This window comes from Aulostomus chinensis, chromosome 6 (assembly GCF_037954235.1).
Source record: "Aulostomus chinensis isolate RoL2024-O1b breed Wild chromosome 6, RoL_Achi_v1.0, whole genome shotgun sequence".
NCBI lineage: Eukaryota > Metazoa > Chordata > Actinopteri > Syngnathiformes > Aulostomidae > Aulostomus > Aulostomus chinensis.
Genome location: NC_141325.1, coordinates 16437949 through 16464845, shown reverse-complemented (window position 1 = coordinate 16464845; position 26897 = coordinate 16437949). Strand labels below are relative to the sequence as shown.

Genomic DNA, 26897 nt, shown 5'->3' with positions numbered 1-26897 from the left:
TGCAAAATGTATTATAGAAAAGTACTAAATTTTATAACTAGGTGTTGCACTGAACAAAACAGCAAAACTGAGCTCCAATTTGGGTTCATAATGGAAGCTAATTGCTGTAACTCCAGTCAGTCACAACATTTGTGCATAATCTGGTAACATTCTAGAGTTTCTGATTTGCCAAACTGCCAGAAAAAACAAATTCCAGTTCATCTGAGTTCCATAAAACCCATGTACTGGATCGGCCGGGCATAACTAACAACTTTATTGAGAGGCAGTTTTCACACGTGGGTCCTCTCTGTGTGCAAGGATACAGATCTGTCATCATGACCCTTTTCACAGCAGATATTTGACTTGTCAAAGCCAGAGAAGCACAAGTGGAACGATATGTCTTGTTAACATTAAGCCAGCATGCTCTCTCACTGATATGTATGGTGGGACAACGAATGGAATTGTGTCACTTCAAAATGTCTGCTATGAAAAGGACCTTCTGGTGGGAGAAACTAAAAATGCACAGAATGAACCAAATACTGTTCTATCATAAGCAGACTGGTCATGCACTGGATGCACTATTAATAATCTCCTGTTTGTGCTGTGGCGAGGTGGCTGTTTGGCAGTTGAATGGCATCCCAAGGTCCCGTGGGACTCATTTTAGATCAACCACAGATCTGTCCCCCTCTGGCACTATTTGTTTTAAGAGGGTGATTAGAACAGACCACTGCTGTGGTTGAATGGATGCACCACCCACACCTCACAGCTCTGTTGTATTTGTCTTGATCACAATAGATGATGTGAGGGTTGCAGGGTTGGAGTGAATGTTTGAATGCCTGCTCTGTCTCCTGAAGACCCAGCCGTATTCTTCCTCTCATAGTGAGCAGCTATTTCTCCCTTTTTACAGAATGTAAAAACTAATTGGCAAAGCTCAGAGTGTTCAAATGGAAAATGCCGAGATATTTACCTCTCTCCCACTGTCACCTACACAGGCCATGAACATAAAAGCGGTCTCTCAGAAATCCTTTTAGTTTAGTTTTTCTTAAAAAGAAAAAAGGAACTAACTTTCTTTCATTTTCTCTTAGGAAAGACAGAGGAAGTCAGATTAATTGCCGGATCACAGCTTTAAGTTGCTTCAAACAAAGCAAATGTGCTCCTTTTCGTTTCACAGTTCTGGGAAAAGTATTTAAATTAACCGAGATTGACTGATTGATTTAGAGGCATGATTACGGTTGATGCCAGCTGTTTTTGTTGTGGATGTAGGAGCTCAGGAGATGAGCCGATGAGCCAGCTGCTTCCCAGAATTCCTCGCTGCTGATTGTTGAAACTATTAGCAAATGTCAGTGCAACAGGTGGCTGTGTTATCCAGAATTATTCTGTTTCTCCCTTTGCAGGGTTCTTAAAAAGGCAACCAAGACAGGGCTGACATTTAAACCTAAGCAAGCTTTATTAATTAAATGAATGAGGGTTTTTGAGTCTGTATTAGTGAAAACTAATTAGTGATCATTATATTTTGCCTCATTTGTTTCAATCGGTCACAATGGGCATAGGATCAATAACGTCAAGCACATAGAACTCAGGGTTGTATGTGATGTAACTGCTGAATTCTTATCCAAAGATATGGCATAATCCCTCCCACTGCAGAGGTGACTTTCATAGTGTCAAGTTGGCTTCATTAACGTGACATCAAATGAGTTCCCGTTTCTCATTAGTACGACCGCTACACATACTGTATGTCTAGAGGAATGGCGGTAATTGTTGTCACATGAGGTAATGTTGACAGAAGTTGCGCTCTAGCCATATTGTGCTGAAAAGAGCTCGGGGGGAGAGAGCTATTAAAAACGCGGCTGTCAGGTATTTGTCGACATGAATATGCATGAACCGGTGGCTTCGGGTCTTTTGTCGGTCACACGTGTCACAGCCAGGGCTGGGGGCTTCAGGTACGAGGCGGTGGGGGTGGTTGTAGACCTGTCAATTTATACAACACTAAGATGCCAGAAATCCGATACCACCTCCACATACCACAGTGTCACATCTTCTCTCACGGCATGGAGTGGGCCCTCTTTACACTTCAGAAAAATGACATTTATTTATTCATTTATTTATTTTTGCTTTAACGCCATCAGAAAAAATGAATAAGCCTTAAAATAATAATAGAAAAAATATTGTGGAAAACAAAGTCCCAGTCCTAGTTGGGGAGAACAGGGTAAGATGAGCCAGTGGGCAAATTGAGCCACCTGTTGTTGCTAGGTAACCATAAAGAAAATTAGTCTTGTTTCCACAAATTAAGGAGGAACACTTCACAATCCTCACCTCATTTGGGCAGAGGCACATTTTTACAGATCAATGTCCACTGTGGTTTTCCGTCAATCGTGTTCACGTTAGAGTGACCTCCAGCAAGGAGGCCTCCGAATACAGAATATGACGCAAGTATCAACAAAATATACATACATTTTCCTCCCAACTTCATCCTGATATGATTTCTGGAAATTTTTTTTAACCTTTGCACTCAAGGAATGTGGCCAAAATTCATCGATGACATGTCTAACAGCAATTTCCGTGGTTCAGAACACTCTCCAGGATCTACAATTGAGACTCAACTCCAGTAGTTCTTCCTTCTTCCTATGTTTCAATCACATCATCAGAATCTGTCCATTAGTTTTGGAGATATCCAGGTAACAAACAAAAACACACCGGTGATCACATTACCTCCTCTGCGGAGGTAAAATGGGAAGAGTGTCCACTGCCAACAGTGATGAAGCACAGTTATAATGCCATTTGGCTTTGATTAGCACACGGCACATTTGCATTGTTAATTTCTGATTTGTCTTTTTTTCTACTTTCAGTTTATGTAAAGGCAGGACCCTTTATTCTGTGGTGCGGGATGCCAAGGTTGTACTGGATGTTAACAAGACTCGACAGATTGCACAAGAGATGGTCAAGGTAAAGCAGCTTCACTGATTCCCCACAAGACTTGTGTGGTACTCGTCATTTGACAGAAAATGTCATATCTCTGTCTCTGTCTCTGTCTCTCTCTCCCTCTGTCCTCAGGGGATGGGCTACCTCCACGCTAAGGGGATCTTACACAAAGACATGAAGTCTAAGAACGTGTTCTATGACAACGGCAAAGTCGTCATCACTGACTTCGGACTCTTCACCATATCTGGGGTTCTGCAGGCTGGAAGGTGATTAATGTTCATTTCACATCGGAGGCAGCAGCACATCTTGAATACTGGAGACGGACTAATATGAATGTATAATGTGAAATTTATTCCACATGGAATTATTGTCACATGATATTATTGACAGTAAGTCAGCAATCACATGCTCTCACATTATTATTTTATTGAGCATAAACAAATAAGACAAAAGTGAAAAAGACTGGACCTTTTCATGGTTTCACCATCATAAATCTTCTGTTTCTTTATGGTCTCAGTTTATTTTGCTTCTTGATATCCAGAGTTGCATTTTTTTTTTTCCAGCTCTTCAAAATAGCAAGAGGGCAAGTCGTACCTTTGATAGGAATCACGTGGATTATGATTAGTCATTATATTTATATAATTTTATCATCCATTCTCACTTTTGTGTGTAATATTTTGTCAATACTCGAAGTGTAGTATGCGTCATAAACATGAGGTGACGAAAATGTCATGAAAACTGTCGGCTCCTCACCGTGTAAGACAGACAGACAGAACGACTGGCGGTAAATAAAGCTGACATCGCAGCCTGAAGTGTGCAGCAAGGTGGCGGTTTACTGGTAACGATCCAAACGCTATAAATTGACTCACTTCTAAATAATATTTTCCCTGGTGTGAGTGAAGTACAGCTAAGGCTGGGAATGGTATTGGACGAAAAGAATTCATCACCGAGCTGATTATTAATGAAGCACATCGCTCGAAGCCGACCGCTAATTATGAAGACATTTCTGTAAAAGCCTCATTGTTGGAGTTACAGGTAAAATTACAGCATCATCAGCTGTGGGGATCGTTGTCATGTCAGAAGGATAAAATCCCAGCACTCATTAGGCTTCATTATCTGGGTGACATAGATGGTTTTTTTGTTTGTTTTGTTTTTCAGATTTCACTGTAATTCATTGTAATACTTGTAGAGTCTGCCTCATGCATGCGCTCGACAGAATTTTTCTCAAATTGTTTTAAAGAGTTTAACAGAAATTTGATGGCAACACAGTGGGCAACTTCAAGTATTCCTTTGAGAAAAAATACCTGACTGTAATGATAATAGAGTAAGCGGCCTAAAAACAATCACGCAATCCACCAAGAATATTTGAATTGTCTTTGTTTTTGCATCACATACAGTATATTTGTTCATTTGGAGCCACGTGAACTACTACAGAGGAAGAAGCAGCTATTCTTAAGGTCGACACGGTTCAAAGTAAAAGCAAACTACCAAAAATTCAACTCATATGCAAAAAAAAAAAAATTCAAGATATAAAAAAATAAAACAAATACATTGCAAATCTAAAATCTCTCATGACGTTAATGACAAGAATCCATAAAGCTCATAGAACATTTCATACTGAAACAACAAAAATTCTTACTTCACTTTTAAGAGTATTAAAATAGTAAATATAAATCATGACCTTATTAATGATTATATAATCAGATAGTTTGTGCCTTTATTCATACTGTCGTATTTTATACTCTATTTATCACGCAACAGGCTGTATGTGCATAAGAGGTGTCACTAATTGATCCGTCTCAATTAATTACTACTATCAAAGTCACTTATTCTGATCATCATGCTCATCAGTTATAATAACAATTTACTCACCACTTAATTTGTGGAGATTTCCAGCTGCATCAGTATCTAACAGTGCATTTATGTGGTGAATATACTCATGAAAACGCACAGGAATGACGCCCAAACCTCTGAAAGCCTGGAAGAGTAACGACCCTTCCTTAACGCAAGATCATCGAAGCTAATTAGCTCATCGTGAGTCGAATAAAGATGTGAGCAGCAATGCAGGATAATAGGTCGGAACAATTTCCAGTAAAACCAGTTAGAGGGCAAGAATATAAACTCATTAAACAGACACTTTGTGAGGGTTGAAAACAATTGGAATTCGGTGTTAAGATATAGGATTTTAGAAAATGAGGTTGTAAAATTCACTGCAAAGTGTTAATTGCTCAATTATGTACTTATAGTGGTTTGCACTGTAAATGTAATGTAATAAAAACGCAGCTGCGGCTCGGTAGCACAGCAGATCGGTAACCCCTGACAACTCCCCGTCTCCCTGTTTCCTGACCCTGCAGCCGGAGAGAAGACAAACTGAGGATCCCCAACGGCTGGTTGTGTCACCTGGCACCAGAAATCATCCAGCAGCTCTCTCCAGACACAGAGGAGGACAAGCTCCCCTTCTCCAAACAGTCAGATGTCTTTGCTTTTGGGTACGTGAACTTCTGATGTTGGCTGATCATGGCACACTGTTGATGGGAGGGGCAGTTTATGCTCCTCAAAATAGGAATGTGAATTTAATCAATTGTTTATTTAACTAGAGGGGTTGCTTTCAGGGGGCAAATATTTATGAGTTTTCTGGTCCAGTCAGTGAAAGATTGTTACTACTTACCATACAGAGAGGTAGGTAAGTCGTGAAATCGTGCAACTTTAAACTAAAATTTGAATTTAAAGCTCTATAACTGTTTGATTTTTGACATCGAACATCCAAAGAATTGAAGGGAAACTGCCAAATATTTAACCAGTTTTGTATCAATACAACATGGGGGTTATATGTAACTGCTTTTTTGAAATTCAGTCTCATAATCCATCTATCATCCGAGAAATATTTAGCTTTGCAATTCATCTGCATTCATATTTTTAGCTATAAAACAGTCCAGTTGTTGACATCATCTCTCAACTGCAGTTCATAAACAGACTGTAACCAGCAAACCCATGATGCTCTTGCTCATAGTGAGTTATTCATAACAGATGGGCTCCAAAATTGTGGTTATGGTAATACTGGTCATTTTGCACAATTCATTTTACGATTCTGAGAGGAAGAAGAAGCTGCAGAGATAGAGTGCAGTGATAATTGATAGGGTCTCCCACGTGGGTGAGAGAGGGTCTGGAAGCTTAGTCGTCTGAATGATAAAAAACCATGACAGAGTTACTCTTTTGAATTTGAAAGTGATGGGATATTTGCAGGGAGCAGGGGATTCTGTGACAGATCAACAGCCAATGAGTCAACTAATTGTTTAGAGGAGGGAGTGTTCATCAGTTTCAGCTGGGTTTATTGTCAGGACTGTAGCAACCATAGATATTTTAAAGTAATACATGAAAGAGTATATGTAACATCACTCCACGGTGCCATGTTCAGTCCCTTCAGACCGACAAAGCAAATGTGCAGCATTTTCCCTCATTGCAGATAAAATAAAATGTAAAAAAAAACGTATGTTTATGAAGAAGAAAATAGATAAGACGGCAACTCTGGAAGAACTGTTGGTGACCCAGAGGTGAAACCTTCATATTTTACATTTATATATCTTTTCAAATGACCTCCCACAGTCTCCTTCTGATTTCCTCAGTGACTTCCTCTTGATTGCCTTTCATCTGTCATGTTGTGACACTGAGTTTGCTGATAATGTCTTTTCTGAAATAGGACCAGGTGTTCACCTTCAGGGTTTGTTTAGTGTACTTCTCCAGAGGTTGAAATAAGCTACATGTACAGTATGTGTCAGAATACTGCACCTCCACACCACTGAATGTCTGAAATGTGCCGGGGATCGTTTCTTAATCCTGGTGCTCTTGTCATTTGCAGGACGTTACATCATTTTCTTCACAGTGTTGTAGCTATTTCCATGCAGAGCAGGTACAGCTGTCAAAGGGTTTGAGGAAAAGGATTTTTGTGACAGGGGGTTGTTGCAAAAAAAAAAAAAAAAAAAAAACGCCCCAAAAAATCTGATTTTGCAGAAATACAATAATACAGCTTTGAGATGATCACGCAAACCTCAAATCTTATCAAAGCAAAGACTTCAGACACTGTACTTTTTTTTTTTAAAGAGCATTTGTGAGTGTTTATGAGTTATGAGTCAGACCGTTAGCACATAACATGTCGTCGACTGAGCTAGAGAAACACATATTTGACATGACAAGATCACATCAATTTGTGGTGACTGGATTATTTTCTAAGAGGCCCTGTGTCATATCAAGGCACTGTCAGTAGTCATTCCCTGATATAATTCTGACTGCGAAAAGGCAAAAACATTCTTTTTTTTTTTTAACTTTCCTCGACTCAATCGATTATATTAAATATTTACAATCATATATTTTGAATTCTGTCCATCATAACTTTGAGTGAATGGAATTACTCTCTACTGAACATTGGGGAGTTGGAGATGAGGACCTTGATGAGCTCAGGTCAGTCCACAATGGAATGCTAAAATCCCTGTTTGAGGATCAGTGGTGCCATTTAATCACTTGTTATTAAATATGGTGAGCAATCATAACTTTTAAACCAATGTTACCATTTAACAATCATGGGATTAAGAAGCTTAAAAATAACTTCCATCAAAAGGTGTTTTTTGTTGTTGTAGTTGTTTCATTTCTGAAAGAGCTGTCTTGGGCTAACAAAGATGGTGTTTTTCCCCCCACTCCATCACTTTTCTGTGATTCAAGAATGCAGAAAAAGTCAACCACAAATATTTAGCTTGAAGGTCGTAGAGGAATTTTGTGGGATGAAGGAATGTGGCAGACATAAGCGACAGGCAAGAGACTCAGAGATGGCTTAAAGTGGACACTCTACTGGACACGTCCACAACAGATGTACAAGGTTCTCTATGAGATGAGGTTGAGTCAGCTCCACCAGAACATGTGACTTCCAGCCCTCGTAAACAGTCATGCTAGTAATGTGTTGCACTAGCAATGATACCCCATTTGAACATCCTGCACAAATGTGACCTTTCACATGGTCTCAACACAGCTATGTATCTAGACAATGCTGCCGTCATGTCAGTTTTGCTATCAGTAAGTCATCTGAAACAGAATTACGATTATAAAAGAATTATAAAAGGCACCACAGGTTCACTCCCAGCTCCAGTTCAAGGCCCAGGGGTCAGACCAGCTCTTATCCTTACGGACGAATTCTGAGAATAAGACCAAAAAGTTAAAACAAAGGATACCAGTTGAAGCTCTTTATCAAAGGTAACAATAGCTACAGTTGCCTGTTTACAAAATATCAAGAGCATCATGAGGTATAATACACATCTTCTTTATCCATCCGTATGCTGAGTAATCCACAAATGTCCTAAATTGAGTTTAACAAATTAAACAAGTGTAAACAATTAAAATCACTGTATTGGTGAATTACTGCTTTGGACATGCTCCCGTTATCTGCCAGTTAGCTAAAACACAAGGAAGGACGCTATACGGGGTACAGGAAAAATCCTGATATAATCAACTTTGTTAATTATAATTATCCAAACATCAAGGACAAATTCCGGAATTAAAGTGGCACCAAGTCTGGAGCCCGGAAGTGGGAGAGTGTACGGGCAGAGTAAGGAGGCTCTCAGAGAGACCACATCTTCTCACAGGTGTCTTCAGTTAGAGACTTCACCTAGAATTCATCAGCGTAGAGTAGACAATCAAATTATCATGCATGGGTGTTTTCATAACTGTTTCATCATCATTACTCTATTAATATTACAGAGGTCGACTTTGTGTGCATCAGTTTATGTGATGTGACTGTGACTAGATGGGAAAAATTCAAGTATGAAATCCGTGCATGTGCACGTTTCATGCGTGACACTGATGTTTGTGTCATCACGTATGATTGCTCGTACTTGAACAGTGGTTTATTTGAAAAAAGAAAGGGTTATTTTAGAAAGGCACTCTCTCTTAGCCTGCTGCCCCTGCGTGTAATTACAGATGACGTTCGATGAGGGAGGAGATCTAAAGCACTTCATCCAACTCACCTTCTACAGCAGGTCTATTTGATGTTCTCAGACTATGGCAATCTCGATGCCAGCAAAAAATCACCAATTTCCTCTGAAGTAGACAAGAAGATACATATTTGAATCTAAAAAATGTACTCAAAGTCTATATTGTCGATGTTTCAAATCTGTGTGCTGCAGTTTGCTCAGGACCAAATTTTTGATGTCTCCCCTGATGTGATGGGTTTGTTTTGCTCTATTTAGATAGTACACACTTAAAAATGGAGGTACTGAACAAGAGCAGTTCTGTTCTTTACTTACAGGTACACTTTAGAGGACTGTTGACTACATGTCCCATCTAAGGGCAAAGGCACATTTTGACAGACAGATATAAGGGTACAAAGTGAACTTAAGGGTACGCAATGATCTTGTGGATACCCCTCCCCCTCAGTGATAAGCATTTGTACACACTGCTTTGAAAAAGAAATGGTTTCACCCAAAATGACCTCTTTCATCTTGGGTCGAACACAGGTCAGACTTAAGAGCCTCACTCTGGTCCCCAAACCACGGCGTCAACCTTCGCCTCCTTTCATTTGAAATTTTCCCTAAGTTGATTAAAAATCCCCACGGCTCCTGTTCCTCCTCCGCTGCCATTACTGATTCATTTGAGGGGGTGGAACTTTGCTCTTTTGACTCCTAACACAATTGCGTTTTCAGATGGTCCCCCATATGGAGGTTTCGTCACTATATCATTCTAAAAAGGGCGGGGTGGGGAATGGGCCCAATGTCCAGCTGTTCTGTTGGCCCTTGTGTTACCAAGAGGTGACCCCCATAGCTCTTTTACATATTCATAAACAAACACTCTTCCTTTATTCCCCTACTCCGAGCAAAGAACTATTTTTACACTACTTAAATTTCAGTTTTAGGGGCAGCATACTAACAACCCTTTATTTGCATGGGGTTGGGGGGGGGGTGGAGGGGTATATGTTAATTTACATGAGCAGTAATTCAAAGATGCGTTTCTTTAGCTTTTAGATGAAGCTGTACCTCAAAACCTAAGGTCACAGACACAATTCATCCGCAAAATGCATTTAAATGTGCAAAGTACAACTGTATCTGTGCATCGTTTATTTGGATGCTATGGTTGAAATTAAAAAAAATGTGAGCTGAATTTTAAGCTGTAAAGATGAACTGAACATGTAATTATGAAGACAATTGTGTTTATTCTCTGGACCAGACTGTCTAAAAGCTCTGATCCACTCCGCTACTCTGTCTTTGCAGCACCATCTGGTACGAGTTACACGCACGTGAGTGGCCTTATAAGAGTCAGCCGGCAGAGGTGATCATTTGGCAGATTGGCAGTGGGATGAAGCCCAACCTCGCCCAGACCGGCATGGGGAAGGAGATATCGGTAGGTTACTCAGTGATTCAATTAACAATCCTCACATGTTCACGTCAAGACACGGTTTTTAGCCTCCACAATGAACATTTCCATGAATGACGACGTGTGTGAGATCGCTGCATTTGCAAGGTCGTGAAAATGATTGGAAGAAGAAAGCTGTGGAGTTAAACAGAGGAGCCCCAAGTTCACTAAGAGGCACATTTTTATTTAGAGATGATTCTGTTTGTGTCTTTGATCAGCAATCTGATCCTGCGTCACAGATCTGACCTCCAAAAATAAACATTACAGTAAAGTTGTTGTTTTTTTCCAAATTTAGTTTTTTCAAATTGTTTTTTTCTGTTTTCTTTTGCCAATTCTTGATATTCCTATACCCCCCCCCCCCCAAAAAAAAATACCCTTGATTTATTTCCTAAATATGTGAAGAAACATATCAGGAAATGACTAAGAAATGAACAGAAGTCAATACAAGCATTTAAAGAAAGATCAACAGAACATTTTGCAAAAACTATGAATAAAGAAAACTATCCTCATATTTATTTTAATTCTGTATAACTCAGATGTCTCCTGAATGGAAATGCTAGTGAAAAGCTTCTGGATGCATCTGCATTCAGGAGACTTTCACAAGCATTTAAATCAAAGTTAGAGTGTTCCTCCTTATGCCGAAGACCCCCTGGAAGACTTTCAAGGACCCCTTGAAGTAGAAATAGACTGGGATAAAGTCTGGAATTTTTCCTGTCTGATGGAGAGATGAGTGTGGTGAAGGGATATTTAAAGCAAATGCGATATTTAAAGTAAATGCATGTAATAGAGCAGCTTTTATACTGTAAATGTTCTAGGAGAGTCAAATGTTCCAACATGAAATCATGATGCCCGGCGCTTACGTGTAAAACGTTTCTGTGTTTTGCAGGACATTCTACTCCTCTGCTGGGCCTACAAACAGGAAGAGCGGCCCAGCTTCTCCAAACTGGTAGATTTACTGGAAAAGTTGCCTAAACGGAACCGTCGCCTTTCCCACCCAGGGCACTTCTGGAAGTCAGCTGAGTATGTCAAATGAGTAAAAGACACAAAACAGCAAATCGACAACTGCTAAAAACAAACAAACAAACAAAAAAAGAACAAAAAAAAGGCGCCATAACTCTTCATAAATAACCCACCTCCTTAAAGAATGCACTGAATCCAAAAGCCAGCCCAGTGATGAAAACTGCCCATGCTGTGTGTATTTTCATGGAATGTTGGCATGTGTGTGTACAATAGGTTGACTGTCCAGCTTCTCAAAGCAGTCGGGACTCATGTTTTCTTTCATTTGAATCATACTGGATGGACCCTTTTTTTTTTTTGTCTTTTACAGTATTTCGTTCATATAATTTACTTTATTTCTTGGAGGTATTTTTGCTTGTAACTTTCAACTTGATCATGTCATCCTGGATTGAAAAAACACATGTTTGAGAACAAAAGATTTCCATGTCCCTCTCCTTTTTTTTTTTAAATGAATGTAACTGTTGTACATCATAGAGTGTATATTTTCATAACATAGTCTTGCCATTATTTATGTCTGTCAACTGTGTAGACCATTATGTCAATGTTACAACATAGAGATGTGCCGGTATATCATTTCTACTGCCATCAATCCTACATTTAGGATTATTCATCCTTTTTTTTTTTTTTTTTTTTGGGAAAACCCATAAGAAATTGACCTTTTCTCACTCTGTAAGAGACATAGTCAGAAAACAGGCCCCTTTTCTGGTCAGCTGTAGCTTCTTTGGCCATGACATTTGCTATTCAACCTGACTGTTTGGCCAGTTGATGGTTGCAGAGTCACAAATGCATTTTACGTGACTGAGAAAGAGGAAACGTATATCAAGACCACTCAATATATTCATTGTCACAGGTCAGTTTAATCTCTGCTGTGGTGTTAATATTGGTAGTGAGGTGGAGTGTCCAGAATATAGACTATATTTTATCTGGACAACACGCCTCTACTTACTCTATGCTAAAATATCACAGACACTCCATCATCTGCAGGTGACATCTTTGGGAATCAAAGTCTATGCAGACGAGTTTAGGGACCGCAACCGTTTTTAGAGCTTTTTTGTGGTTTGAAATTGACATCAATGGGTATGGAAAGTTACCTGTTCCCAAACAGAAATTTGTAGAGGACTCAGCGACAGTATTTTGCTCACAGCAGCTGTCAGTCATGGTCCCCTTGTTCTAGTATCTACTAATGAATTACAGTAAAACAAAACTCATCAGGAAAAACTAATGATAGTCTGAAAAGAAGTACCAAAACTGATAGCCACCATATTTATGAAAAACTTTTTTAGATGTTGTTCCATCCACTAACATGTAAGAGCAGGATTTATAAACTATATTGCAACCAGCCACCAGGGGGCGATGGACAACTTTTGGCTTCACTTTTGATGAGCTCTAGCACTGCGAATCTCTGTTTAGGTAGGTGGTCTCCTAAAGTGTATCTCTCCCCATGGCTGTCATGTTCAGTCTTTTAGCTGTTGTAGTAAATAAAGTTGTAGGTGATCAGAGGTAAAACTGAAAAAAAAAAAAAAAAATTGTTGACAGATTTTTAAAAACATATATATATATATGTATGTATGTATATAAAACAAATCCTAACTTTACTATAATATAAGACATGGATGTTACGCAGGCTGCAACAATACACAGTTCACTGCTCCTTTTGATTAAATTCAGGGCAAAAATGGTGTCAATTTTACAATACTGTGGTAGTCACACCATTACAGATAAGTATAATGTTTTTCATAATAAGGTGGTATTTCTGTTCACAATAATCAAAATGGAAATTAGATACCGGCACATCTCGATTCTCTCATGTGTGGATGTCTATACTGGTACATGTTTGTCTCAAAAGCTTTAATGTCCTCTTATTTCTCACCGTACCATTTGAATGTGAAGAAGCCAGCATCCCTGTTTGTGTGGGGCTTTGTTGGCGTGGTTCTTTGATGGGAGACTGTTCTCTGATCAGCTTTGAATATTACCTGTGAACAGAAGTCAGACCCTTGAACAACAACAACAGCCTTTTGGGGGAAAAACAGGCGTTGAGACTACGACTCCCACAACTGACGCTGTTCTATGACACTCGAAATGTAACTTGCAGAACTAATTACCCTTCAGAAATGCTATCACTGAGCCCCCCAAGCCCCCATTCCCAAATAAATGTAATTTATTTTAATGAAAAATAACAACTATAAAGACTACTTAAAAAAAAAAAAAGGTTGCCACTGTATAGTCAGTAGAGCTATTTTATTCAGTGACAAAGAACGGAAATTATTTAATTTGAAAATGTTTTTAGAATGGATGTGAACCCTAACGACCATGGACCTGTCTGTACGAGGTCTGAGGGCTGGACTGATCTGAAGCTGTACAGATGATGTCTGGATAAAGGAGATCACCAACTCCGTAAAAATGTGACTGTTAGACATGTAAAAGGGAGCACATGACCCTAAATAGATAAACACATTTTTCAAGAAGTCCACAAGCATGCACACACACACACACAAACACACACACACTTTTAAGTCACGCGTTAAGCTCATTTAAGTGATTTAAGAGTTGCATAATCAGCAGTGTTATAGTCACAGTGACCTGCAACTTTAAGATCGATGTTCCTCAGAAACTCCTTCTCACGACCCCTCATCAAAGTCTGGGTCTGTTTTGGTTTTCTAGCACTGATGCTGCTTTTTTTTTTTTAGCATTATATCATGCTAACAAGCCCAAACGAGATCTACAGCTAATTTACTGTCATGTGGATGTCCACACAAACCCTTGGTGACAGAGGCTTCTTTCAATACGTAGTAAATTTTCTGCTAATCTAACAGCTAACGATAGCCACTGTAAGTTCCCAAGCAAAGCTGTAGTAGCAAATCAATTAAATGCATGGACTTGAGCTGTACTGATTGCTTTATTTCTAATTTAACTCAATGGTATTGTTGAAAAATCGAATTTTAAGGGAGCTTCTGTGATGCTTTGGGAAAAATAATTTCCAAAAAATGAAATGTAGCTACATATGTTACAAATTTTTGCAGTCTTAATTGACACTGTGCAACAAAAACACTACACGTTTTTCAATTTAGCCTCACCGATGTATTTTACAAAAATTGCATTGAGAAACAACACGATCTCCAGGAAGTAATTGAATTACCTCTTCATCGGCACACTCATAGTACACAAGTGAATATTGTTAGCGACAGGTGACTGGCAGAATTGCTAGATTACCAATTGGAGTGTTGTATTGCAGTTAATCATTGGGAGGATTTTCCTTGTGTCCTTATTTTATTGCTATGAAATTAGGTTGTCTCAGACACTGACTACAACACTGCTGAAAAGGCAACATTTGGAGCACATTTCAGAATGATTTCATTTGCACAAGCGTAATTACTGACTTAATTATAGGTGATGGACAAGTTAAAATAATCATCTGGCTCAATAAACCTTCCCTTTAACATATCAGTAAAGACATATCAGAATGCTAAAGCCTGGCCAGGCCATTTTCTATTTTATTTTAAATGTATAATTGAGAGGATAGATAACGTAATCACATCATTATGATTTTGGAGGCTCTGGTGCCATTTGAGCTGTATACTGCTTTTGATTCTCTCTAGCCACATGGAATTGATAGAGACAATCATTTCATGTTAAATAGCCATTTTCCACCTCATTCAGTACACATCTGCCAGTGTTGGAAAATGCATACAAACAATCTGCTGCTGTTTTTGGTCTGTCTGTCTATTTTAGAATTGCTGGGATTCAAATATTGTAAGTGGATCATTTATATTTGTACTGTTTACAACTTTCAAGTGCATGAGATGGACTGAGACTGATTTCTTGTTATGAAAAAATTATCCTTCTACACTATATATAAAAACTATATGAGCATTTTCCTGATGAACTGTTGTCATATGAGCAGATTGATCTCAAATCTTATGAAGTTTAATTATAAAGTGAGGCTTTGCAGAACTTATCTACAGCTTTGTTTGAAAGAATGATTGTTTCGGTATAATTTTAGATTACATGAATGATAGACTAGCATTTACATCAAGAGTTACAACTTGTGCATATGCTAGAGTTGACAACTAAATGACCGGATAACAATCAAAGATCTAACATTAGTGCCAAGTGTACATAACAGATTGTAGACTATGTTTTATCGTCATTTGCCGTATTATCAATATTCCTTGTGAATTTTTTTGACTCTTTTATTTTGAATGTAGAAAATTGTGTTGTGTTTTTGTTTTCTGGTCATTTATATTTCCTTTCCTCCATTTTCCTTCGAATTGCATTGATGCTGTGTTGTTTCTTTTCCTGATTCCGCCCTTGTATTGTAGACAATAGCTCCTACAGCTTGTATTTAATGATGCCTTATGGTCCATGGCTTAGTGATGAGTAGATTTTTAATCACAAGCTCTTTATTTGCACTCATCCTTGACAAAGTGTATGACAATAAAAAGATGTTTTCATTTTGGATGTTTTCTGTTCCTTTATGTCATCTTTATCTTAGTCAACCCTTATCCATATTTCACTTTGGTTGAGATTTTTAACATCATAACAGAGAACTGGTGTCAAGTTAGAGTCACCGGGTAAAACACCTTTAACACCGATAATTTAAATTTAATGATGTGATTTTTTTTCACAATAATTTAACATTTCATGTTTCAAACGCGTAAAAACAACAACAAAAAATCACAATCCTCTTGAAAGTCTGTAGTTAGAAATCATTTACCTGGCACACATGCTTGCCTATTAAGAAAACTATAATTCATGATTGACAGAAAAAAGCTGCCCTATTGAATTTAATTTCATGCAAATTACAATTGTTCTCTTGTCACTTCACATGGTAAAAAAGAAATAGTCATGGGCATTGAAAGTAATGATGTAAATTTCAACGTTTTCCCCCTAACATAATGGTTACCTCTTTATTTCTGTATTTTACCGATACATATTGGGGATTTTAAAAATACATTCCTGTTTATGGTGACACAAAAATGACATTATGTAAATTTAGCATCATTTTACAGACATTTTTTTCTCGATAGCAGCTTTGGGTCTCATCTAAAAATCTACCTCTAGTTTGGATGAGGTTTCAATTTAGATGATCTTTGCCAGCAATGACTTATAAGTTTCACACATCTGAAGAGTTCATTTGTTTAAAAAAACCAGATGTAAGCTATGTGCAGTGTGTGTGTGTGTGTGTATGTGTGGGTGGGGGGGGGGGGTGCAAACGATTAATAAAACAATAAACAATAAAAAAATAAGTGCAAATAAAGGTAAAAAATTAACTAAATAAATTTGAAATAGTTTATTTTCTAAAATTTGATTGTTGATTGAACTAAAATGTGATTGTTGATTGAACTACTATATAAATACATCTAATTTATTTTGAAATTATTATTTAAATATTAAAATATATCTTCATATTTCAAATGATCAAGCAGCTCTCAAACAGCTTTGCTTGAGACAACTATCTTTATCAGTATAGTTTTACATTATGTTTTTATTCATTTTTATCCATTTCAAGAATATTTTTGTGCATTTGAACTCTGCATTTGAGCATACTTGTTTGCATGATATCACGAACTGAGCAGGGTCAAACAGCAGCTTCAGTCTGGTATGTGAACTGATAATATTTGATATCACCAAGCAAAGTGTGACCCTTTTACTTTAGTTTCTTAAAGTAATAAACACCGTTTCGCCATTCCTTTGTGAATGTAACTGCACAAGAGCTTTGTTGCAGCTGGGAAAAGTAATTTCTACCGTATTTCCAGATGTCTGAATGTCCTAACCAACCTGATTGTGACGCCACCGATAACTCCTCCTCTTTTTTTGAGCTTTTCTATGAGATAACAAGTGCTGCCATTGTTAAAAAAGAATGAGAAGGGTTTCAAAATGAAGGACGGCCATTAGCAAGCCTTGTCTTGCTAATTTGAATCTTCAGTCAAGCATAATCACGATAACAACTAGTATTCACACCAAGTGTAAAACCTGCAAATGACATGTCATTGAGCAGATCATGTGTCCAGATACAGATCAAATGCTAATTCAAGGTGCAAATGGGGCAACAAAACCTGAATTTCAACATCTGATAAGTGACTGTTGTGCCTCAATACTAATTAGCATCTCTCTCAACCCCTCACAAACTGTATTTAATAGCTTTTTGTATAAATTGACTCATTTTAAGTACAGATGACACCCTTTGAAAGCAAATACATCACATTAAAGATATAATACATTATAAACAGAACTAATTTAACAAATTAAAAACAAAAATGACAGAAAGGTGAATCTAATCATGTGGGATCCGAGCTGATTCTTAAAAGTTTTAATAGACTGTAATTCTAGAGGAGGAAAATGCTACATTTTAAAATACACGGACCGCCTTTGAATTGAGGAATGTTTCAGAAATCCCTTATCAGAGACTTAGTGACACTGAGCTTTAGTAAATTTTTTAACACAGGCAGGATAGCACGATAAAATTGTTAACTTAACAATCTTTTTAAAATGTTATACATTAGAATAAGTTTTTTTTTTTAATCTAAACATATGGAGATATTACTAGTGACCTACGCTTATTTATCAACTCCTCCGTGAGCGGGTTGCTACGCCGATGATAGTGAGTGTGTGTTACATTACATACAATGTCACACCTGTGACTCACTGGTTATTGAGTTAGTGGAGTGGGAAAATGAACAGATAGATGAATAGATGGACAGATAGAGTTCTGCCCATCTCCAGTCTAGTCCCTATTCTTCTCTGCCACCCTCTCTCCAACTTCCACTGAAGTGTGTTAAATCCACATCGCCCAATCTGAAGAAGTCTGAAGCCTATCAGAGCATGAATGTTTGGTTTCTCCGCACATTCATTCAAGTATCTATTTTTATTTTTACAGTACGTGCAGACGGATGAAAATGATTTGCGTTCAAAAGACAGCTTAGGAATGATGTTCACAGAGTTCGTAATTTATATTGCAATTAATTTGTGTCTTAAAGCAACCTAAATCAAATTAAGATGTTGACAACTCCTGTAACGATGCAAACATACATTTAATTACTGAACAAATCCATCCATCCATCCATTTTCTACTGCTTATCCTGTTAAAGGTCGTGGGGGGGCTGGAGCCTATCCCAACAGCTTTTGGGCGGGAGGCAGGGTTCACCCTGGACAGGTCACTAGTCCATCACAGGGCCAACACATAGAGACAGACAACCATTCACACTCACAGTCACACCTACAGTCAATTTAGAGTATCAATCAGCCTCGTCCCCTCTTGATGTCTTTGGACGGTGGGAAGAAGCCATGGTACCTGGAGAGAACCCACACAGGAACAGGGAGAACATGAACACAGAAAGATTCTGTGCCCGAGCCGGGGCTCAAACCCAGAACCTTCTTGTTTGAGATGCAGTCATAGAATAATTAGAGGTGAAAAGAAAAATATGGGCCTCATAGCGATTAAAAAAGAAAAAGACTTAAAAGGGAACAGAGGGAGGGAAGTAAATAAACCTGAATGCTAAAAGAATTCAGCTGGTGGGAATAATGCAACTTTGTGTGTGTTCTTTATTGTATTTATATACAGAATCGTTCTTTATGTATCCTGATGTTTTCACAAAACTTTTTTGGTTGACACCTTTTTGATCCCTGCATGAAATTTCGTTATCAAGTGTCTTTTGTCATCATCTGTCTTTCTGAACTGCATAATCACATTCTGATGATATAAATTTTAAAAAAAATACACCATGAAACAACGTTACATGTAAAAAAAAAGGTATATCACAATAAGGTTTTTAATTAAATTTGAAATAAAATATAATTAAATTTCAGCTAACTTTGCAGAATTTTGCGCAAATCGGGAAGTCTTTGCAGAGGAGGAACCATCCCATAATAACCTTTTCACACTGCACATTCCCGCATACATGCAGGTTTGATCAGCCTAGGAAAACATGCTAAAAAGGACAATTAAGGCCATAGGCTAAAAGGCTATGGAGAGGGCTGGATACTGAGCACAACCACGAGGGTACACTCTGATGGCACTCTATGCAGTCGATAACCACGATCATATGTGTGATGATGATGGCTAAAATTTGCTTTCAGACACACCATCAGCCTGACAACAGTTTAGATTTAAAGAAACTGAAAGACCACTAGTGCAATGAAGGGAAAATCTAGATTTAATCATTATTAATATTGGTGAAAAGATCTTGTTTGTTGTAGTTATATACTGTGGTTTGCCTCATGCTGGCACCAGAGTCCTGTACAACTGACGCAAGGTATTAAAGTAGAAAACAATGGCAAATAATTGCATATACAAACATATTTTAAAAAATGTTAAAATATGAATGATAATATGAATTAAACTGTTATTGGTCTGCAAAATTAAACAAAGTATAAGTCTTTAAAAGAGCTAATTTGGAGCTACAGAGCCTCCATGTCATCTCCAAGGACTGAGGGGTTGTCCTTATTCATTTAGACACCCACGTAGCTCATCATGCTGGAGATGTGTTTCATTAGAGCGAGGCTTTGGAAGGCAGACAGAGAGCGAGAGAGAGAGCGAGAGAGAGAGCGAGAGAGAGAGAGAGAGAGAGAGAGAGAGAGAGAGGGCAGATGCACTATAAGAGGGAGATCCTAAAGGTTCAGTTCTACCGAGTTCTCAGTCATTCTAGTAAGGAAATGCTGCAGGCTACCAGAAGCATGCTGGCAACACCTGTACAGCGCAACAAATCCCACGCAGCTGTTGGCCTGATTTACCGAGCAAATAAACTCAACTCTAATGCCAAAAATACTCTCGCTGTTATCAAATCAGGTGGAACTATCTTCCTGACTGATTAACTGCAGCGAAACGTTCCGTCTGTCATATGTGGGGAGGGAGTTTTGCTCAAACCGTGATGATTTCACCTCACAGTGGCGAGGCTGAGAACGGTTGGCTGTCTGACAACCACTTGGTAAACCCACACTGGTTTGAACTGTACATCCCAAAAATAAACCTTATATAATGGAAAGAGAACGGAGGATGTGACCCTGTCTTTCCCTCCAGCAGGCCCTATGCTGGCCCATCTGGCAGATAATGTGCAATGACAGTGCCACTTAGAGTCGCTAAGATCTTTTGTGTTTTCATGGAAAAGCAAGGTGTTGCGTTCTCCTCCTCACAACACGTGATGATAGATACGACACTGACTGTATAAAGCTCGGCAATTTCCTAAATTTTCCTCCTTTTTGGAAATAAATGAAACAGATTTTTTGCAGTTCTGTTTAATTCTTATGAGCAAATGCGATTATTGCTGGTTTGCTTTTGTTATCAAATCAAACAATTTTATTTATAGAGCATATTTTTATTTAACAGCTTCACACGGGGAAAAAGAAGGGTAAAACAAAGAGGATGAGAAAAAACTGAGATAAAAACAGTAGAATGGTAAGTACTACAAGAGAAATAAGAAATGAAAAAATAATAGAATAAACAAAGAAAAAGAGCTAAAGGAGCTAAACTAATATCTAAACTATTCTTGAACATGAATTCAAGTACACAAGTGACAGAGAGCTGAACTAAAATACCACATGAACTTATCACACATTAAGAAAAAACATGAGTGGGAAGGTTTGGGGGAGGGGGGATACTCACGAATGGGAAGAGGCAAAAGAACAACATTTTAAAGTACAATGGGAAAAAAAACATTCTGAAGCAACGAGAGTCCTATAATAAAACTTCCTAAATCCAAATGTCCTCTGGTTTCCCATTTAATCGTAATTATTATGGTCACTAATAGATTAAGCATGAGATTGCTTTAACACAAGATTCAGAGTGTACTAATACCATGTTAGCGTACGTATCAGACACAACAGCTGTACTAAAATTGTCATCCTAGTACACTGACTGTCATCAGATATTTGATAGAAATGTTGCTAGAAAATAATGGGTGCGTAAAAGTATATGACAACGTCTTCCAAATTGATGCCTGCCTACCTAACCAGCCAGGAAACACAGAAATCTCTGACTTTTACATGAAAGTTCATTCATAGAAACGCTGATTGGTAAAACCAGGTTTCAGGGCCAATGATAGTTTGCCTGTCATGATAATGTTTATCAGTTCTGTTTATCATGACATACATATATATATATATATATATATATATATATATATATATATATATATATATATATATATATATGAAATTTGCAGCAAATAGCAAAATAGCATACACAAATGAATTTGTTGTTCACTGTCTTCCTTTGACTGGCAGACTTTGAAACATCAGGAACGCGATTGTGTATGATATTGTCGGCATTCATTAAAAGCAGACCCTGTTAGCAGTTTGGTGTCCTGCTGGGCTTTCTGTTAAGATGGCTTAATGTTGTTTCTGTTTTCCTTCCCTCCCCCTTCCTGCTCCAGGCTGTAACCGAGGCATCGATGGGACTGTGTGTTAGCGTGAAGCTCGTCCTCAGCTCTGCTCACATCTGCTCCACCGCCTGCCCTGACACCCACCCTGCTTCCTCAACCCCTCACCCCTCCTGCTCTTCCTCAACATGCACCACCCCCCCCCCCCCCCCCCCCAAAAAAAAAGAATGCCTGATTGGACCCTTTAGCGGTTTGTATCGACCCACTTTGCTATAGCGGGTGACGAACTTGCCGCAGACTTTAATACAGAGAGGCCTTTCTCCGCTCTATGCCTGAAGCCCTTCCCCCAAAATGACACGATTTCTGTTTGAAGAACTTCAGTGACATGCTGACTGTCTTGCCACTCATTTTCAGCTCCCAGTATGTTTTCATGACTGTGCACCACTGCTCTCATCTTTTTTTTTTAACAGAGCCTCTGAGACATTTTCACAATCGTTCATCACACACAAAAAAAAGCAAGTTTATGTTTATGAAAAGTATGCAAATGAGACATTTTAAAGGGAGCGGCAGTCGAGACAGATTTGATTGCTATCCAGTGAAGATCTTTTACCTCCACGCCATCAGCTAATAATAATTTAAGAATATTAATGTTTTCAGCTTTTTCACAGTGCATTAGAAATATTAATGCTAAACACAATACACATGCACTCGGGGGCTTTATTGGCCTTAGAAATAGGAAAGTTTCTTCTTATGATCCTAAAACTATAGTGCGTAACTTTTGTGCCCCCCCCCTTTCAGGAAATAAAAGCAATCAAAACAACAGAGACAATATTTATGTATCCACAGGTGACACGCCAGCTGCATCAGGTGGTATGAAAAATTTTTTTTTAGCAGGTGCAGAGTTTGAGTAAGTTTTAATGTGTAATCAGAGAGACAAATTCGTTTTCTCAAAAAATCGTGTAGTGCCGTCTCACAGCCCTGGAAATCCCCCTGACTTGTGCTCAGAGCAAATATTCCCACTGTTACAAGTCCATTATGTAGATATGGTAAATGTAATAGCTACATAAATGCTTTCTTCAAATATTTTACCAATGCCAACCTGTTCAAGAATACAATGTGCAACATTTTTTGTTAGACTCCTCTCTTCTTTTAGTGTTCTCCCTCCACGGAGAGAAAAAGCTGTCGGACACTTTTTTTGGTCACGTGACCTCCGAATTTTACTTTTATCGAAAGCACCTTCTCACGAAACAGTTCTCCGATACCTTCTTCTTCTTCTTGGGTTTGTCCATCATCCACTCCATCATACACCCAGCTGCATTCCATTGCTACTGTTGCTCCCCTCTTCTGCTTTGGTCAAACATTGTTGGGCGACGCGTCACTATATTTTCGCCAATGAGGAAATGTCACCACAGCCACAAAGTTTAAAAACTCTATATCAGATTTACCCAGTGACAATAATAAACACGTGAACTCATTTAGGAGGTGCTTTAATGTAAGGGATGTATGGAAAAGTTACGCACTATAGTTTTAACCTCACAATTTAAAACAGGCCAACAAAAGTTGTTTCTCCTGTATTAACAAGATTCCTGAGAGCACACCTGTAATTTCACCTCAAGCCAACTTTTTTTCTTTCTTTTTTTTTTTTTTGGACCATGCAAAACAATCCCACACCATCACATGACAAGACACCTTGTGTTCTGTTGTACAACTGCTGCACAATCTCACAACTGCACATGCATTCAGACCTGCACGTCTTCTGCCTCTGGCCGCTACAAGCAGCTGCCTCTGCACAGTCTGGGAGGTTAAGTGCCTTGATCGGAGGCATCCCAGCAGCAAGTACTTTTAAAAGGTATCCTTTGTTTTATCCAATCCCTTCTAAATATAATGTTTCTTTAATCAAATACTATTTGAAAGGCAGTATTACTTGTTTATCTGTCACTGTTCATTTGTTTTTTTCACTCTTTCAGGGAGAACTTATTAAAGTGAAGCAAAATTGATTATCTTGCTTTCTCATTAAACTTTGAACCAAGCTTCTGAACTTCTTGAGTAAGTTATCGCATGTGAGAAAAGATGGTCGAGGTACCAAATACTGGTGGAGGGCATCAAACCTTCCGATTAGAATATCTTAGTTTAATAGATTCTATTACATGGTCTACTGAGTCAGAAATCGGCACACCCCTTTTGTCTGGACTGACAAATTAATCTTTTCCTAGCGAGTGAAGAAAAATGGAATGAATTCCACGACTCTGTAACTGCCAGACGAATGGTTAAAATGTCTCTATTGACATTTGCATCGAGTGGAATTAATATGAGTTTTCCTTATTCGTGTGTTGCGCGTGTCATTAGAGCAAATCACACACATGCGAAGACTAAAATAATGATCAAACAGAATATTTGCATTTGCGTAAAGTGAGAAGAGTATAACATCACCCCCACCACACACAAAGGTGTTTAATGACCTCAAGACTATGCAATGAAAAATACTTATTTTTTAAAAAACAAAGGTGACTATTTTACTTAAGTGCCAATTTAATAGACTCAACTATTTGCCCTAGACTGTTTTGAGTATGCAAATATTTTTCTATTGGCAATCAAACAAGTTCATTTTGGTGACCTTTACATAAATGTAAGGAATCTGATTTGTTGATTGAAAACATTCTCCACTTAGGCCTGGTTACACTGATTAAGGCTGAGTGTTAGATATTCAACCTCCCTATCTACTTGTTGGTGAGAGCACTCCACACAGGCAGCCTGAAAACTCACTTACCCACGATCCACCAGTTGTTCTCCACTAATTAACTCGGCTGCCACAGCTGTGCGTCATTGTAGCCTTTGCAAAAACTTAACACATGACCATGCTTGGACGGAGGATTAAAAAAAAGATTGTTTTGCTTCAGGTGGTTATCCATGCACACAAGAATGCAACCATGGCTATTGATGTGAACATTGGAAGAATCTAATTGAGATATTAGCACAGTAATAATTAGTTATTTATGCTAACAGGATTGTTTAAGGTGTTTTCTTCAGCCTGGTGCACACTAGAGGGGAATCATCCCTGCTGACATCCAGGCTGTAGTCACTAATTTGAGACTGGTCAGATAATCTGTCCGAACGAACAGCAGCGTGAGGTGTTGGTAGACGTTAATGACACTGACCGGATCTGAGACTCCACCATTTAAGTTCATTTAAATATACTACACGATATGTTAAATATCCGATGGAACAACAACATTTAGTCCTGTTTCCGACTGTTATTTAGTATTTGGATGTGCATTTTGAAGTCTTGCCTTATAAATGGCCAGTTTTGTTGTTGCTGTTTTTTTTTAAGTGCTCAAGATTTTCCTTTCCCCTTTTCTTTGCCCTCAAATTGGAGAGGGAAACAACCTTTTGAAATAAAACAGCATATTTTTACATGACTGACTGACTGTTTCCCCTGCTGACATCTTCTCAGATATTCCTAAACTTCATCTCCGGTTTAAATGCAACATGGCTGTTACTGGCTAGCAAAAAAACACCAACAATTTGCCCAAGTGAGTAATCTATCAAGACCTCTCTATACTCTGACAAAATAATCTCTCCAGACTTCTCTACAGTCACGCGTAGCATTTCCTATAGCCTACCTTCAACTTCTGTGAACATTAGAGATTTTATGGCCGAGTTTACTAGGGTTTTTCAGTGGCAAGAAACATAACTAATTCCAACTGCCTTTTCTGCAATATTTCCAAAGTTTGCTTAAAAATCACTTAAAAGTGAAATAAATACATGGCTAATGATGGGAAATTGTGCTCAAAGCCTGTGATGGCTAACGGGAGCTAACGAACCAGGAAGTGTCACCAAACTAATAGTGTGATAGCTTGATGATTCAAATTTATTTTAAATTCAGCTTCAGAATGGGGGGCAAAACATTAAAAAATATGCTAATCTCATCTCCTCAGCCATGATTTCTGTCTGTTTTTATTCACTTTTAAGCACAAAACAGCAGTGGTAAGAGCAAGCAGATGACAGTAATTTCCACTTTCATGTTTGTTTATGTCTGAAGTCTCATAGTATCACACAAGTTTCTGTAATTTTCTGCAAGAAAATCTCTAATGAAGAGAAGGATTCTCAAACCACTACACAATGGAAGTGAGTGACATTTTTTTTAAAGCGAGAGTTTAAGAGCAAGAGTTTCCATTATGCTCACGACTACCTGCAACAGGATTTGACCTTCAATTTTAAACGTTTTAAAAATGTGCAGCAATCATGTTTCTAATACAGTGCTGACATTCAAACGCTAGTTTGATAATCTTTTAGTTATCGTCCTGAAATCCTATTAAAGGGCCAAAGTCTCCAAATATTTTCGGACTTCCCAAATTTGTCAAGCTCCTATCAAAGGGGTCACAAAATGTGTTGTTTTTTTGTTGTTTTTTAAAGAGTAAATAAGAGTAAATAAGGCAAACAACAAAACACAGCTATGGATTTTCTTATTTGTCTTAACGGCCAGCGCAGGGAAGTGCATGTCATTATGTTTTGAATAGTTTTCACTACAAGAAAGGTGAACTCAGGCGATATAGATGATATTAGCAAGAGCTTTGCCTTGCTCAAATTATTCCAACGAGCACTGGGGGATATGATTGTATGGTAAGGTGGAAAAGAAGGGACACAATTGTACATATGTTTGAATGATTCCAATCCCACTCAAGTCATCTCCCACTGTTAAAAAAATTATTCATTAGACAATGAAGCTCAGCAGGAGTACATACACAGTGTGGGCAGAGGACAAACACCCATTTCACTGCAGTTCCTCTTAACCTTCCTACATACACTTGGCTAATAGGAGCCTGTTGAGATCAAACACAGTGGCAGAACATCAAAAAAGGGAAAGAGAAAAAAAAAACAATTCACAGAAGGAGGAAGGCAGCACTAGACTGCAAAATTAGCTGTTCTCAGCTCCTCTGCTTGCCTAATGGCCTCTCGCTCAAAAAAATATTTTCAGTTCAGGTCACACAAATATTGTGCTGCAGTCATCTGTTGGAAACCAGCTTTCCATGACAAATGCAGATGATTCCATGCAGACGAGTAAATACGAAGATATTTATTTTCTTAGATTGCTGATGGTTCATTGTTGAGGACAATTACAAACATGAAAAGCTGCTGTGATTGCATGTATATAAGCGTGATGCGTATATGAGGCTGAGATTTCATGGGAAAATGTGCGAACTGGTTCATAAAAGTGTGGAAAAATATTTTAAAAAATGAAAATATCCTGTATCTGTAAGCTTTAAAGGGTTTTTTGACATT

General features: G+C 38.2%; 1 protein-coding gene across 3 annotated transcripts in view; it reads left to right on the top strand.

The window, feature by feature from the left end:
• The window catches only part of ksr2 (kinase suppressor of ras 2), a 132998-nt gene extending 111099 nt beyond the window's left edge, over positions 1 to 21899 (top strand). For 2 of the 3 annotated variants that reach the window (XM_086206817.1, XM_086206815.1), the window contains 5 exons: positions 2826 to 2922; positions 3031 to 3164; positions 5253 to 5387; positions 10146 to 10275; positions 11174 to 15760. In XM_086206817.1, the coding sequence (XP_086062943.1) occupies positions 2826 to 2922; positions 3031 to 3164; positions 5253 to 5387; positions 10146 to 10275; positions 11174 to 11320 (643 nt within the window). In that variant the 3' untranslated portion in view covers positions 11321 to 15760. Of the gene's footprint in view, positions 1 to 2825; positions 2923 to 3030; positions 3165 to 5252; positions 5388 to 10145; positions 10276 to 11173; positions 15761 to 21671 lie in introns of those variants that run through there. The other variant, XM_086206816.1, reaches the window with a different exon arrangement.
• Positions 21900 to 26897: the final 4998 nt, after the last annotated feature.